General features: G+C 47.9%; 1 protein-coding gene across 1 annotated transcript; it reads left to right on the top strand.

The window, feature by feature from the left end:
• Nucleotides 1-235: 235 nt before the first annotated feature.
• Nucleotides 236-14,786, top strand: LOC135898602 (uncharacterized). Its single transcript, XM_065427648.1, has 3 exons — nucleotides 236-428; nucleotides 11,246-11,469; nucleotides 14,269-14,786. The coding sequence occupies exons 1-3, from the start codon at nucleotides 282-284 to the stop codon at nucleotides 14,690-14,692; spliced, it is 795 nt and encodes a 264-aa protein (XP_065283720.1). The 5' UTR covers nucleotides 236-281; the 3' UTR covers nucleotides 14,693-14,786.
• The last annotated feature ends 650 nt before the right edge of the window (nucleotides 14,787-15,436 follow it).

The following is a 15,436-nucleotide window of genomic DNA, read 5'->3' as shown; positions in this document are numbered from 1 at the left end:
TACAATTTTACTAATTCACAAAAATAAATATTCTGCATGTCATCCTTTAAAGCGTAGCACTGCAATCGTCTTTTTTTTGTAGTTGTTGGTTGCAAACATTTGTGCAGCATTGCTATAGACGTCTCCTTATAGTACGCTCAGAATCTCTTCACATAAACGAAGTAAATGACGAACTGTCAAGTGTGGCATGCTCTAGTGCAAATAAATGCAGATATCGTTGCCTTCGTCCCAGGTACAATCAGGCGGAGCTCAGCTTTCCTGACGCTGTGTTCTACCGCTCTATGTACCTCAACCACAGACCGCGGAAGATAATGGTCCACTGTAGTCCGTGTGGATTCACTGGGCCCTACGCTCGCTTGGTTGAAGGCATTCCGTTCACTTATGTGCCGACAGTATTCCCCAAAGACGTCTTCGGCACACCTATAGATGTAAGTGAATGTCTTAGCCTCGGAGACGGACACCCTACGCAACTCATCACAGTGAATTATGCTTGGTTCTCTTCCTAGGTGCTACCTTTACATGATAACTGTAGGGATGTCCTCTATCTGACACCTAAGGATGACTCGAGAAAGTGTAAACAATTGACTTGATGTGCCTGCACTGAACCTTGGCCCTGTTGTCTACTGACGACGCGGTGCACACAACAAGACGTCGAATTGTTGGTGTCTCGTTTGACTTTTTTCTTTACTTCTTTTGAGATGTTCTCTTGAATACTGTTTAATAAGCATTCTTGCAGAATGTTTTATTTTTACAGCTAAAAAGTTTCAAAGCGGTCCCTATAATTAAAGTATAATAGTTACGAGGAAATAAAAAGAAAGTTTTTGCAAAGAAAAATATATGTTCGAAGTAATAGTGATACTTCTAAGAAAGTGTACTACAGCATCGTGCAAATGCTAAATTTGGATAGAAATCATTTGGATCCGTTAAAACATTAAGGTACCGTCGTAAACGACTTCTGTACGTAAATCGTAGTAGGGTGTAAATGGAAGTTTGATAAGTCGTTAGGACGTTCCTCCTAAATATAACAGTATATTCCAAGCGGTACATATTTAAAAGGTAAAGCTCCGAAGCTCCTGGCACCGACTGACAGTTGGTCAAGATAATGAGATGTTGCTCAAACCTTTATGCAGAGCGAGATGGAGGTGTACTAGGGCTGTCTAGGACGGTTCAGTTCTCTGTGTGCCACATCTTCAAAGCTTGCAAACGAACCTTTAGGGTCTTCAAAGGCTAGCATACTTGAGCAGTGCTAGGCTGCAGATGCCAAATAGACCAAATTCAATTATGAGTATAAATATTTCTGAGCATCGGGCAGGTTTTCTTCGCACAAATTTTGTTTGTAGAATCACATATCTGGGTTACTAGGAACAATTTACAAGTATTTTCCCAACTTTTCGGATCACTAAAAAAGTAGATTTTCAATACATGGGCTATTATGACATTGAACAATACCGAGCTCATCATAATGACACGTGAACTCGTTTATCTTTTACGGCGGAGCGCTTTTAGCGTCTAAAAATTGTTATCGCTCAGAGCAGGACGCGTCTACATGTATCGGAAGTTTGAAGAATATTATCGATACTTCTATCTGCTGTCTGTTGTCACGGAACCATATGTAATCTGAGTGCATGTATGCGCGACGCGAATTGTGTCGAGCATTGTGGAAGGGAGGCGGGTCCCAGGGTTTACTGCGGAACATTCGACGACTGATCTATAAAAGCCGACGCGTTTGACCAGCTGATCAGATTTTGACGATCGCCGACTGTGTTCGCCGTTGTCGCCGTTCTTTAAGGGCAGCCTGTTTTTGTGGGCACAGGTTCGCCCCATAAAAGTTAGTTTTGTCTTTTGCAGTATTGCCAAGGCCGATCCAAATAGGTCGCGAAGCTTCGGGCGAAAAGCGGTTCAGTACAGTTTGTCACCGACATCAGCATGGAGGATTATGGGAGCAGCAATTGAAGCGCGCCTATGTTTGGCGGGAACAAACATTGGGAAAGAAAAACACGTTTTTTAATTCAAAAGACACACAGTTAGATTCATTCAACGAAAATAAAATTCCTGGACAATTTTATACATTCTTTACGAGTTAAGAAAAAACAAGTTTAATTTTACTCTTATTAATAAATGCATTTCTTTTAAGCGCTCATCGCTACAGGGGGCGTTGACACCACTATCACTCGCAATGCAATGTACGACTTGAAATGGGCAGAAAGGCGCACTCGTATCACCTGTTGAAATACGCCCCCCTCACAATTTGTGCTTTCTTGCTTGTCGAAGTTTGTCTGAATTTGGTGACGCGGGTAGCTTCATTGCTTCTTAATCTGTTCAGTCAAAAGTAGTGAGTTACGACCGCCAGATAATTGTGTAGTTGTTTTCGTGCGACCGCGCTGGCCGACGGGCTTGGAATCCGACAATACGATCAGCACTCTACACCTAAAGCTTTCTTCGGCTTTCAAAGAAAGTATGTTCTGTGCAGGGATGCGATTTGGACAACCGTACGGCTGGCCTTTTCCTGCATCGCTTTCCACGCTGAAAGCTCGAAACGTCTATCCAGTCGAATGGCAGGGCAATTGAATATATAGCTCCAAAAGAAGAACAACAAAACAAATTTGGCGCCTTCGAAAACAAAATGACGTCACTTCTGCTTTTAACGGACATGGCGTCACATTATTTTTTCTTTCACCGGAAGTGTTCCCACCACATACAGATGGTGCTAAACCCCATGGACCACCGATGGACCGCCAGGTTTTGAACGTATGGGCTCCTATGGAAGCTTCGCTACCAGGTACATTTACCTAGGTATTGCTACTGTGTTCTTCATAAGTCACTCCACGTGATATCTGGTAGAGGGGCTGGGTACAGCTAAGACTGCATGGCTTTTCATGCAGTCTTAGCTTTCATACGCTCTTCTTCGTGATCTTTTTCAGTTGACGATAATCGACGCAGAAACGTACGGTTCCGTCCCGTCCTTTTTCTTCACTAAGACAACAGAAGACGCCCACGGGCTTTTCGACGGGTGGGTGATGTCTTCGCCCAGCATTTCGTCGACTTGTTGTCTTGCAGCTTCGCGTTCTCCCGTGGAAATTTGGTAAGGACTCTGGCGGAGTGGTCGAGCGCACTCTTCGGTTATGGTGCGATGCATTGCAACTGGTGTTTGTCAAATTTTCAATGACGTCGAAAAGTATCTTTGTATCGTCGAAGCAGACATCCGAGCTGTTGCTGCTTATTCATGGGGAGACTTGGACTTATATCGAAGTCTGGCTCGGGAACTATGGTCGTCGGTGTAGATGCGGCAAAATCCGAGAGGACAAACACATCGCTGGTCTCTAGAATTGCCTCGGTATATGCGATCGTCGTGCCCTTGTTGACGCACGTGCTTGAACTCCTGGTTGCAGTTTGTCAGCAACAACTTCGTGTTTCCTCCAGGCAATAAAGCGATCCCTCTTGCGACGCAAATTTCATGGCCGAGCAGCAGGCGTTGGTTGCCTTCGGTGACGCCTTCTACGTCAGCAGGTGTCTCGGTGCCACTGAAATAACAATGCTCGAGCTAGGCGGCTTGCTCACTTGACCTTCGAGCACGCTCAAGGCATGGTGACTGCGATGGCTCTCCGGCGGTGTAGCTTCATCTTCCGACAGCGTTATTGGCTTCGACTTCAGGTCGATGATTGCGCCGTGTTGGTTCAGGAAGTCCATGTCGAGAATGACGTCTCGTGAACATTGTTGGAGGATAACGAAAGTGGAAGGGTAAGTCCGGTCATGGATGCTAATTCTTGCCTTGCAGATTCCAGTAGGCGTTATGATGTGTCCTAGGGCGGTCCGATTTCACGCGCCCTCTCATGCAGTCTTAGCTTTCTTCAACTGGGCGGCAATGGGCCCACTCATGACGTAGTAATCAGCTCATGTGTCTACTAAGGCGGTGACTGCGTGGCCGTCAATAAGCACGTCGAGGTCGCTGGTTCTTTGCCTTGCGTTACAGTTAGGTCTTGGCGTCAGATCATGGCTGTGTCGCTTTTACCTTTGGATGGTACGTGGCGTCGTCAGGTGGACTTTCGTTTGAGCATTGTTTGCTTCCAGGCTTCTTTGCGACGCCAGCGTGTCCTTTTGTCGTCGAGGTAGTCTTTTCGTAGTCTTCGTAGGCAGGCGGAGGATCTTCGGCAGTTCGACGAACAGCAACGGCACCTCCATCGGTTGCTGCTTCTAGTTTCCCGGATATGGGCTCACGGACCGGCCCCGGGCTGGGCTATTGTATGGACGGCGCTGCGGCGACAGGTAGCGGCCTTGTCGTCGAGACGGTCGTCGGGACGGTCGTCGAGGGCTCCACTGAGTCGCGGCGAGGTAGTCGGCGATGTCACGAGGGCGTTCACCTTCCCTCGGGCGCGCTGCGTTGACGGCGAAGCCTCGCAATCCCAGGTCGCGCTATGGGCATCGGCGGTACACATGGCCCGCATCGCCGCAGTGGTAGCAGAGCGGGCGGTAGTCGGGGGCGCGCCAAATGTCCGTCTTACTCACGTAGGCGCGCTGGGTGACGGGTGGGCTTGCTGGCGGTGGCGGTGGCGGCGGACCACGGAATTGGGCCGTTACAGGGCTCTGGTGATGTCGCGAAGGGGGACCTTGACGGCGTGCGACAGCAGCGTAGGTCATCGCTTCTGGCTGGGTCTCCGGTAATTGAGGTTACGCCTCAGGAACTCGAAGCGATCGCTGAACCTCATCCTTCACGATGTCAGCGATTGAGGCTACTTGAGTCTGCGACGAAGGCAAGACCTTGCGCAGTTCTCCGTGCACAATGGCCCTGATGGTCTCTTGCAGATCACAGGAACCCAGTGCATGAATGGCGCCCTGATGTGCGAGCACTTGTCGCTTGTATTGCCTAGTGCGCATTTCTGAAGTTTTCTCAATCGTCTTTGCCTCTGTCAAGAACTCGGCTACGGCCTGCGGTGGGTTTCTGATGAGTCCGGCCAAAATTCTTGCTTTACGCCTCGCATCAAGAAACTCACGTCATGCTCTTCGGACATTTCCGGGTCAGCGTGCCAGAAAAGACGGGTCATCTCTTCCCTGAATATGGCGATGGTCTCATTGGGTAGTTGGGCTCGGGTTTCCAGCAGAACTTCGGCCCTTTCTTCACTGACAACGCTCGTGAAGGTCCTCAGCAAGTTACTGCGGAACAGGTTGCATGTTGTAAGGGTGGGCTCCTGGTTCTCGAACCAAGTCCTCACGGCATCTTCCAAGGAGAAGAGCACATGTCGTAGCTTATTTTCAGAAGTCTAGTTGTTGAAGGTCGAGATTCTTTCGAAGGTTTCGAGCCAGGTTTCCTAATCCTCCGGCGTAGCTACGGGGAAGGTAGGTGGCTCTCTGCGCTGTTGAAATACGATGGATGAGACTGGGGCTGCCATTATGGTTGCCTAGGCCACAATCTTCTTGGTCATCTCATGTAGACGTCCGTCCTCCGGGTGCAGCTGTTGAAGACGACTGCTTGCTCGATGGTCCGGGACTACGTTGTTGTTCTCTTTGCGGTCCGGGCTTGGATCATGGCTTGTAGGGGTTGTTTGGTGCATGAACGAAAAGTACCTCCACCAGATGTCACGTGGAATGACGTATCAAGGACACAGTAGCAATCACCGTACACAGTACCATCACTGCCGCTAAGGCCCTTTCTCAAATAACACACATCCTTCATTGGCTTCGCTTTATAGGATTAACTTTTTTTTTATCTCGAAACAGCATTTGATGCTCTTATTACAATGTATCCGAAAAGCAATTATTAAATTACGGTTTTCATGGGAATGTTATTGAGCTACGTTGCCATTGCCATATAAATACTATATGAGCAGGGCTAATGAATACCATCACGTCTTCTATGCGAGAGTAGCGCACCAGTGGCCTACAAGGATCCTACCTTGATCACTAATTTTCATCTCTTTATGTCACGATTCGGCATATACAGTGAACTCCTTTAACGTAGTGATGCACGCTGACGATACGTGATATATCATGACATCTAATAATCCGATTAACTTTAAGTGAAAGCAAACGTTGAGTGAAAATAAGGTACCTGGTGCATATCAAGTAACAGACGAAGTACTAAATATAGATTAATAGGTGCGGTACGTTCCTCCCGAGGTAAAAATCGATGAACACTAATGAAAGAGTGATAATATGAGAGAGAGTCTCAAACAAATAATTTCAACTAAATACCGTTCAACAATGGTAGATCAATGCTTAAACTGGCAACAGCAGATGCCAAGAAGACGCTACACATTTTATGAGCCAACTCAGGCTCGTATGAATGCAACGATACAGGTGACAATGATTGAAAGCAAGATATGTTTTATTCATTGTCACCTCTCATATTGCATTGTGACTTGGACTGAGCCCATACCTGTGCTCGTAACGCTGGATTCACACGGCGGGTGCGATGGCGGGCAAATCGGTCACGTGGCGTCAGACGTCAATCGGATGACGTCGCACGTGCAGTGAGCATTCACGCGACAGAGGGTGACCGTGAGGCTGGAGCAGCCCTCGCCTGGGGAACGACGACTTCGCCCTCCGCGGTATCGCCAAGCGCCTTCTCGCGTGGAGCGAGCGAGCGCCACGGGAAGCCGAGTTCGCCGGCGCCTCATCCACTACTCGCTGTGTGCAAAATGCGCACCCGTAAGGAGGAGCTGAACGGGCAACCAGGAAGAAGGGGAGAAGGGAGCCTCAACACGCAGTCGTGGGGAGGGGGCGGGGTGCCCCAGGGAGACAAAGAAAATGGCGGAGAGCTTTGCCTCGCCCCCAAGTGAAATTCGGGCATAAAGCGCACGCCAAATTTGCTGTCGAGTTTTTTTATACAAATCGAGCCAAAATTCGTCGCTCCTTAGGGAGGGCTTGCATTACAGACTGGACTGCATATAGAGATAAACAAGAGCAGCTCATTTTCACAGAAGATATTGAAACCTGGGTGGAGCAAATATGCGAAACACACGAAAGAGCAACGAGGGAGATTGCTACAACATCGGATATAACAGCGGTAGACAGCCGCCCCATACATTTATGGGAAGCACGCAGAAGCCTGACGAGAACGATGGAAAAGAGAAAGATTAAATAGAAAGCTCAAAATACGTATAGCTCAACTAACACAATAGGCTAATGTTTATGCACAAACACCAGAAAACAATAATTGGCACCAATTCTGTGAATCTCTACAAGGAACCCCACACACAAAAAATACATGGGCCATTTTGAGAAGCATGATAGATCCTGCAAGTACAAAAACAACTCCTAGACACACTAGAAGATATGCATATAGGAGCAAATTCCACGCAAAACCATGATACCCCCACATATTTAAAAGGGAATAATGAGGAGGTAGATGCCTCTATATCGGTGGCAGATGTTTTCGCTGCAGCGCAAACTTTGAAGAGAAATACGGCGCCTAGACCCGACAAAATAACAAACGCCATGATCTAACAGTGCTAACAATGCTCAATGCTTTAACAGGGCTAACAGATCTTTTTAACAAACATGTATGGACTGAAAGAGGTCAAATCCCACAGGCATGGAAGCATGCAGAGATAATTCGAATAACGAAACCAGGGAAACCGAGGGACATAAAGAACCTCCGACCCATATCCCTTACCTCAAGTCTGGGTAAGCTTTTTGAAAAGGTTGTACAGATGAGACTCACTAGGTACATAGAAAGCAGCAGCTTTTCCCGGAAACTATGTTCGGCTTTAGACAGCATATGTCGGTAAAGGAAGTGTTTCTCCTACTGAAAGAAGAAGTATTAAACACAGAGAGAGGAAATGCAGACAGACTCATAGTGGCATTAGATATCAAAAAAGCTTTCGATACCATCTCGCATGAAAGCATTCTAACGGAACTATTGAACATGCACTGCGGACAGCGCACTTATGAATACATAAATTCCAGTCTAGACAGCCGCACAGCCACGATAGGGCTAGGATCCACCCGCTCAGATGTTCTACAGACCCCCAAAAGAGGAACGCCGCAAGGTTCAATTCTTTCACCGCTACTCCTTAATATAGGGATGAAAGGACTAGCGGTGAAACAACAACGGATCCCAAACTTAGGACATGCGATTTACGCGGATGACGTAACTCTCTGGACCGCAAAGAGATCTTTGGCGGAACGTCAGGAAACCCCCCAGAAGGCAATTAGCATTGTTGAGGATTATGTAACAAAAGCTGGCATGAATTGCGCCCTGGAGAAATCCGAACTAATCCGAGTCAGAGCGCCTTATACACGAAAGGACGATAGACTTCCGATAAAGCTTGCTCTGGAAGGTCAAACCATGCAAGAGGTATCTAAAGCTCGCATACTCGGACTATGGATACAGGAAAATGGAGCAGTAGGGCACACGATCGCAAATCTCCGGAAAACGGTTAACAGCGTGTCTAGGATGATAAACAGAGTAGCAAGAAACAGAAAAGGCTTCAAGGAGGAAGCGACGATAAAGCTCGTACAGGCATTTATCATAAGCCGTGTAACCTTTGGCCTTCCTCTCCAAAAAGTATCAAACTCAGAGGAAACTAAAATAAAAGCCCTTACACGCACAGCTTATAAGGCGGCGCTTGGTCTACCGATTTGCACTAGCACGACCCTTTTTAATACAATAGGCAAAAGCAACACATTTGAATAACTCGTGGCTGCAACACCGATTCCACAACGGGAAAGGCTCAATTCCACGGAGCATGGTCGAACATTTCTCCGTCGATTAGTGTATCCACTCAGACCGGTACATTGTAACGACCAATCAGAACTCCTCCCACCGAACATACGACCTCAGATCTCTGTGTCCCCAATCGCTAAAAACAAGAGCGAGAAATACCACAGACAACGGCGCCTTGCACGGGCCAGGACACTCGAACGCAGGTTTGGTAGAAATCCGGAGGTTTATTACGCGGACGCGTGAAAACAGGATAGCAAAACTTTCACTGTGGTAGCCACAAACGCACAAACTACTCTTTCCGCAACAGTCAGAACAGAGTCGGTGGCCACAGCAGAGACTACCGCGGTGGCTGTGGCTATACGTGTCGCTGAAAATAGAGCACGTTCTGCGTTAATACTAACTGACTTGCACTCGGCATGTCGCCTTTTCATGGCAGGCACCCTGCCCACACTCACCATCAAAATCCTAGGAAGACATCTCACGGAACACCACGCTATTACGTGGTGTCCGGCACACGCCGGAGTGAGAGGTAACGAGAGGGCAGACCGCCTCGCTCGAGAATATAGCATCCGAGTGACGGAACACATTCTCGTAGAATCTCCGATCACGGCAAAAGATATCTTGGAGGCACAGCGACGAGGAAGGCAACGGTATAGCTTTCCAGACACATGCTTGGACTCAGCGCAAAAGCGGTACTGGCGCCGACTACAAACCCGTACATAGCCACACCTACTCCTACTACACCACATACACCTCACCCGGTATCCCAAGACGTGCCCTTGGTGCGGAGGGCGGCCATCTCTTGACCATGTCACATGGTCGTGCCAGAGTCGGCCACAAGAAATCCAATCACCCCATTATGGGGCAAAACTCCAACAGTAGGCAGTGGGAGGTTTGGCTAGCCATCACGGTGCGGGAGGACCAACTGGCCCTTCTCGACCAAGCCCGGCGTGCCGCGATCGCCAGTGGGGCCCTGGACTGAGGGACCCACCCACTGGGCCTGAATGTGATTTTTAATGAAAGTTTTACACTACTACTACTACTGTCGAGTTCTTAGAATTATGTATATACATGCCTATTCAACAGTGAGCAAATAGCCTATATTGTCACGGGGTAGTGACGGTGAAGAAAGCAAGAATACGGTGGAACACAAAACTAGCTTTTATTGGGCGAACCTGTGCCCACAAAACAGGCTACACTTAAAGCACAACGATAGCGTCGAACACAGTCGGCGATCGTCGAAAATCTGATCAGCGGGTCAAGCGCGTCGGCTTTTATAGATCAGTCGTGGAATGTTCCAGATTAACCGATAGGACCCGCGTGCCTTCCACAAAGTTCTACACTATTCGCGTCGCGCATAGATGCAATCAGATTACACAAGTTGCGGTGAAAGACAGTGGAGGGAACCATCGATAACATTCCAGAAACGTCGGATGCGTCCCTCGCTGTGCGATTACAGTTGTTAAGCGGCGAAACGTGGTCGCCCGATAAAGATAAGTATACGTGTCAATATGTTAACGATTGTTGTGATGGTGATTCTCTTCCTTATTTATTTCCGTAGGCAGTTTTGTGTCATGTACTCAGTTACCTCGTAGGGGCGTATATAGGTGTAACGGAAGAAATGCTGGACTTCACGTCTACTTGCGTTCTTACGGCTGGACTTCTGTATTCGTATAGCGATTTCCTAGTACTGCAATTATATTTTCACGCAGTTGTGATGGTGAAAAAAGCAGCAAAACTGGGAATGATGTAACTAGCCTTTTATTAGGCTAATTTGTGCCTGCATGTAAACATGCAGGCTCAAGTTTGCCTAACATGCAGCCGCATCCAGCGAAGCGCGATACATTTTTTCAGACGGTGAAAAGAGCCCACCCATGAAAGATAAATAAGTTCACGTGTCAATATGGTGGGTGGAAAAGCGAAATGAACCTGTTGAGCTAAATGCGTCGCAGCCTGCGAGCAGATAAAAATGCGCCATTTAATAAAAAAAAAAGATTGCCTGTTGCTTCGCTGTGTGCCCGTCCAAGAGAAACCGAAAAATAGCTTCGACTCAATTGCCAGCCACAGAAAGCGAGAACTCGCGAGAACTCACCCTGAAATATGGGATAGATTAAAAGTGTCATTTCTGTTGTCGGTACATGCACCAGTGTCAATTGCAGAGACTGCGCAATGTAATTAACATTTAATGTAGGATAAATCGAAATGAAAGTGTCGCATTTTGAAATCGAGGAATCGAATAAATTGAGGAAGCGTATTGAAACCATGGTATCCAATATTGCAGAGACAGTCCAGTGCGTCTTTTTATAACCGAGGTATACTCACAAAATTATGGTTTAAAATTAACGTTTGTTTACAATTAGCTGACGAATGCGTTGATTTATAATTCTCTGTACGCGTCTGGCCAGGGTCCACAAACACTGCTGGGAGACTGCATTTGTCTTGATACATTCAGTTTTCCAAATGGGAACATGCAATTGACCGATGGATTGAAATTGAATATTGCGAACTGTGTGCGCATCTGGTAAAGAATATCGTGTGCGCGCATTCTGTTCATCACAACGCCGTTTTTTTTTTGTTTTCTAGCCAGAATGGTCCCACCACTCAACGGACATTGTGCGCATACGTGTCGTGATGCGTTACGGGGGCATCTACCTCGACGCGGACGTGTTCGTGGTGCAGTCTCTGCGACGATTTCTTCGTTACGAGGCCACCGTGGGTGGCGTAGAAGATGGAACTTTTGGCAATATGATAATGATCGCGCACAACAACTCCCGTGTCATGCGTCTGTTCATGGACACCTACCGCGAGTGAGTAGCGCGCAGATGCAGCAGTTGTGAAAACAAAGGTTTTGCGCGCTAGCGACAAAGTTCAGATCGCCAAATTACGAAAACCCGCAGAACCAACAAGTGACACTTTATAACAGGACAATTTTTACAGCTATCTGGTGCATAATGAAGTGTCCGGCCAGATTATTTTGATCTGGCGGGGCGTGAAATGTACTTTCTTTAGAATTTGTAGCGCCGGTTCGTGGGTTCTGCCTTTGGCAAAATTACGCACCGCCGTCTTGGAGTCGCAGAAAATTATTTTGGCTGCGGTATTTGTGATAGCTATTGCTATCGCGGTTTCTTCCGCTTCTTCCGCGTGCCTTCCAAAAATGGTAACCGCGGTGATTGGTTTGAGGCCGTTTCCTACTACCCTTGCGGAGAAAGCGTCGCGTTCTCCGAGTTCGGCTACGTCTACGTAGACCGCCTCCTCGTGGTTTGCGTAGTGTCTCTGGAGTGCTTTGGCTCGGGCCTGTCTCCGTTTGCTGTGATACTCCGGGTGCATGTTCTTTGGGATTAGGTCAACCCTGAGGCGATTGAAGATGTCAAGGCACTCTCGTTCCGTAATGGCATAGTTGCGCTCCGATGGTGCTAGGAGGCGGCTCGCATAGGCAATAACGCGATTCTTGCCACGCTGACGCTGGGCTAAGACGGCACCTATGTTAGGGGCCTCGAAGTGGGCGAGAATGGGTGATGAGGTTAGAAGAGTGACGAGACGAGAGAAGGTGGCTCCTTCTGCAGTGCACCACGAGAATTGTACGCCTTTCTTCAAAGGATTAGTTAGGGGCCTAGCAATTGTCGCAAAATCTGGAACAAATGACGAAAGTACGAGCACAGCCCAACAAAACTTCGAACGTCTGCGGCTGTCTTCAGAACCGGAAACTCTCGGACAGCGCGAGTTTTACCGGGATCAGGTTGTACTGATCAGATCGCCCAGAAGAGTAATTTGTCGGTGGCCGAAACGACATGAGGACGAGTTAAGTTGCAGTTTCATCTTTCGGAATACATCAAGTATAGTTGTGCGACGCTCAAGGTGAGTGTAGAACGTTGGCGAGAAGACGATGACGTCGTCAAGGTAGCACAGGCATATGGACCATTTGAAACCTTGGAGCAAGGAGTCCATCATACGCTCAAAGGTGACTGGGGCGTTGCATAATTCAAACAGCATTACTTTAAATTGGCATAAGCCATCAGGTGTGACGAACGCGGTTTTTTCTCTGTCCATATCGCCGACCACTTCGGAGTTCCGTGGTGAGGACGGGGATCACTGACCTCCACCACAGATGTTACGTGTGGAAAAACACAGACGACAGATGCTATTTATAGGCAATTTACAATGGAGCCAGGCAGCCAGGCTGATACTCGCTCGTGCCAAGGCCACCAACCGACTTCTTCGTCATTCTCGCGGCAGCTCGTCTCTTGAGCATCCCTCGATGATATCGGAATTATATTTATTCAAGAATGTTTTTACTAATGAAAACAACGTATCATTATTTCGCCTTATTGGTGGCGCCTCCAGGACACCAAAGCGATAACGGGGAGATCAAAGCTAGAAGCCGGACTGGCCCGTGGGTTGGCACTCGCAGAGGCCTGCGCGGGCCAGGGGAGTATAAGATCGGCTGTCTGCGACAGCGGACAGCCAATTTTTTATGCGAACACGCCCTGGCACTATACGGACTCCGCGAGCCTCTTCCACGGGCCGCCCTGCTTCCAGCTTTGATCTCCCCGCTAACGCTTGCGTGCCCCGCAGATCCTGCGCCACCTGGTTTAATACAACTTCAACTGCTCTCTTGAGGTTTCCATTTGCCGGTTACATGTGCCCTTCTGGAGCAGTGTTTGTAAAAAATCCAATCTATCATCGCGACGAAAAAAGCGACCCGCGAAATATACAACACCATTCAGAACATTGCCCCCTTCATCACCAAACGGCGTCCGCGCCCGCTGCCTGACCCCGCGGGCAGCCAGCGGCGGAGTCTAATCAAAGTCGACCGCACTCCGCAATGCCGGCATGTCCAAGGGACAAAGGAAAACAGCGCACGCTCAGAAGCCTCCTCGGTAGTGCTTAGGCTGAGTCATATATTCAAGGAGCAAATCCCCGACATTTTCTCTCTCGCGCCCACTCTTACTCGCGCCTGCGCAGAAATGTCGAGCGCCGTAAAAAGCGCCACCTCCGCTGTATGTACTAGCAATTGTAAAAACGCTTCAGGGGAAACGTCCAGAGTGCGCCGCACGTAAGGCAAAGTTGCGCGCAAGCATTTAAATTTCTCCCAGTGAGCTAAAATCTTCAAATGGACGCACAAGTGCGCTTTCTGTCACGTTCAAATTTATCGCCACGTAGAGCAGTATAAGTCCTCCTCACAGCGATACTCTCGTCTGCAGCAGCATGATTAATAAGGCACTTTGGACAAACGACCAGTTCGTTCAATTACCAGCTGCCTTCAGTGAAAATCACCATGGGAGATTGCATTATACGTATCAAGGGCTGAGGAAAAACACGGAAAGAAGGAATTTCAAGGCCCTTAAAGTCCCATGTACACACCAATTATTTCAGACGCATAGGCAATAAATTGGCACAATAATGACTTTAAAATGTAGGCATGTTGACTGACCTACTGTTTTCTAGTTATCAGATAACCAGTGGCCACAGTGCCACATATCCAGTCTTCGTAGGATAGCATGCCAAGGGGCACATACTCAGTGGTCGCAGTTGTGCGTAGTACCCTTGGTGAGCTTTCTCTTTGTTTTGTTTTGTTTCGGCACCTTCAATTACCGCTCTGCTCGCAGGTTCAATGCATCACTGTGGACCTACAATTCCGCAGACGTGCCCACCACACAATTCGTTGACAAGCGGCCTCACCTGTTCCACCGCATGACCCACGGCCTCGAGACATACATGCTTCCAGCTATCTACTTGCCCCACTTCATCCCCGACTGGCGGAACGCCTACGCCATGCACACTTTAATTAACCACCGCCATCTTGCGAAAGAAGACCCACTGATTGGTCAAGAGCTCAACGAGACAACCATCAGAAACTACGATACAGCCTTGGGACAGATGGTTCGCTCAGTTCTTTTCGGCACGTCAGATTTTGTCGCTCCCGATGCTCGCTTGCTGAATGTTACTGAACTGGCTGCCATGAAGGACCGCGGCGATGACCTCACTCGAATGGATACTGGAAGTTCGAGACCATTCTATTATCCAAATTAGTTCCCGGGAATGGTGCCTGCGTTATCGGCAGCGCTGTTGACATATGTTTCTTTCGCGTCTGTGTATCCAGGAATAAAAGTTGATGGTTGAGAGAGTGAAATCTGCCTTAGTCAACGCCTAACGATGGTGGAAAACAGCTCGCACATTTAGGCAACTCCTGAAGTTACCTATTCTTTATAAATATCTTCACTCACCAACCAAGTTGCGCCATATCTGACGACTTTGTCCCTCTGATCTGAAGACCGAAATACAGTGAAATGTTTTTGTGTGGCTTTGAGCTGCTCCTACAATTTGTTGTCATGCTAGCAAGAAATTTCCCCATTTATGTTTTCTACATGACACTTACACGCTCTTCTTTAGGTAGGGTATTATTTGTTGTACGTAGAACGTTGTAAAATACAGCTTTTGCTAGAAGAGATAAATATCGCGTTTCAAAAAAAATGTTGCTCTCAGTCAATTTTATTGCATTGTGTGCAGTGGACCTGCTTTATTAAGTCAGAAACTATTCAAAGGCAAGAGCTAATTAGAATCGAGCACCGGTTATGTGCCCTACGCAATACGTGGTATGCCCAGCTCCGTTTGCTTGTCTTAATGTCAACGAAAATATCGGCTACTCACGTTTCCTTTTGATCCACGCCTCTCTTCCTGTCTCTTAAGTTGAGCCTAACATTTTAGAGCGCAAGCCTTAAGGCTCCTTCACACGCTGCGACTGGAACGATGAAAGTCGGTGCAGTCGCACGTGTC

The sequence above is a fragment of the Dermacentor albipictus genome, chromosome 8, assembly GCF_038994185.2.
Source record: "Dermacentor albipictus isolate Rhodes 1998 colony chromosome 8, USDA_Dalb.pri_finalv2, whole genome shotgun sequence".
NCBI lineage: Eukaryota > Metazoa > Arthropoda > Arachnida > Ixodida > Ixodidae > Dermacentor > Dermacentor albipictus.
The sequence above is the reverse complement of the archived record's forward strand: the minus strand, read 5'-3'. Positions and strand labels throughout refer to the sequence as shown.

Excerpts from the sequence above, each read along its gene's own strand:
- LOC135898602 (XM_065427648.1), top strand. The coding sequence starts at position 282 with ATGTACCTCAACCACAGACCGCGGAAGATAATGGTCCACTGTAGTCCG. Across the intron at positions 429-11,245 it reads TCTTCGGCACACCTATAGAT|CCAGAATGGTCCCACCACTC; the intron begins GTAAGTGAATGT and ends TTTGTTTTCTAG. Across the intron at positions 11,470-14,268 it reads TTCATGGACACCTACCGCGA|GTTCAATGCATCACTGTGGA; the intron begins GTGAGTAGCGCG and ends CTCTGCTCGCAG.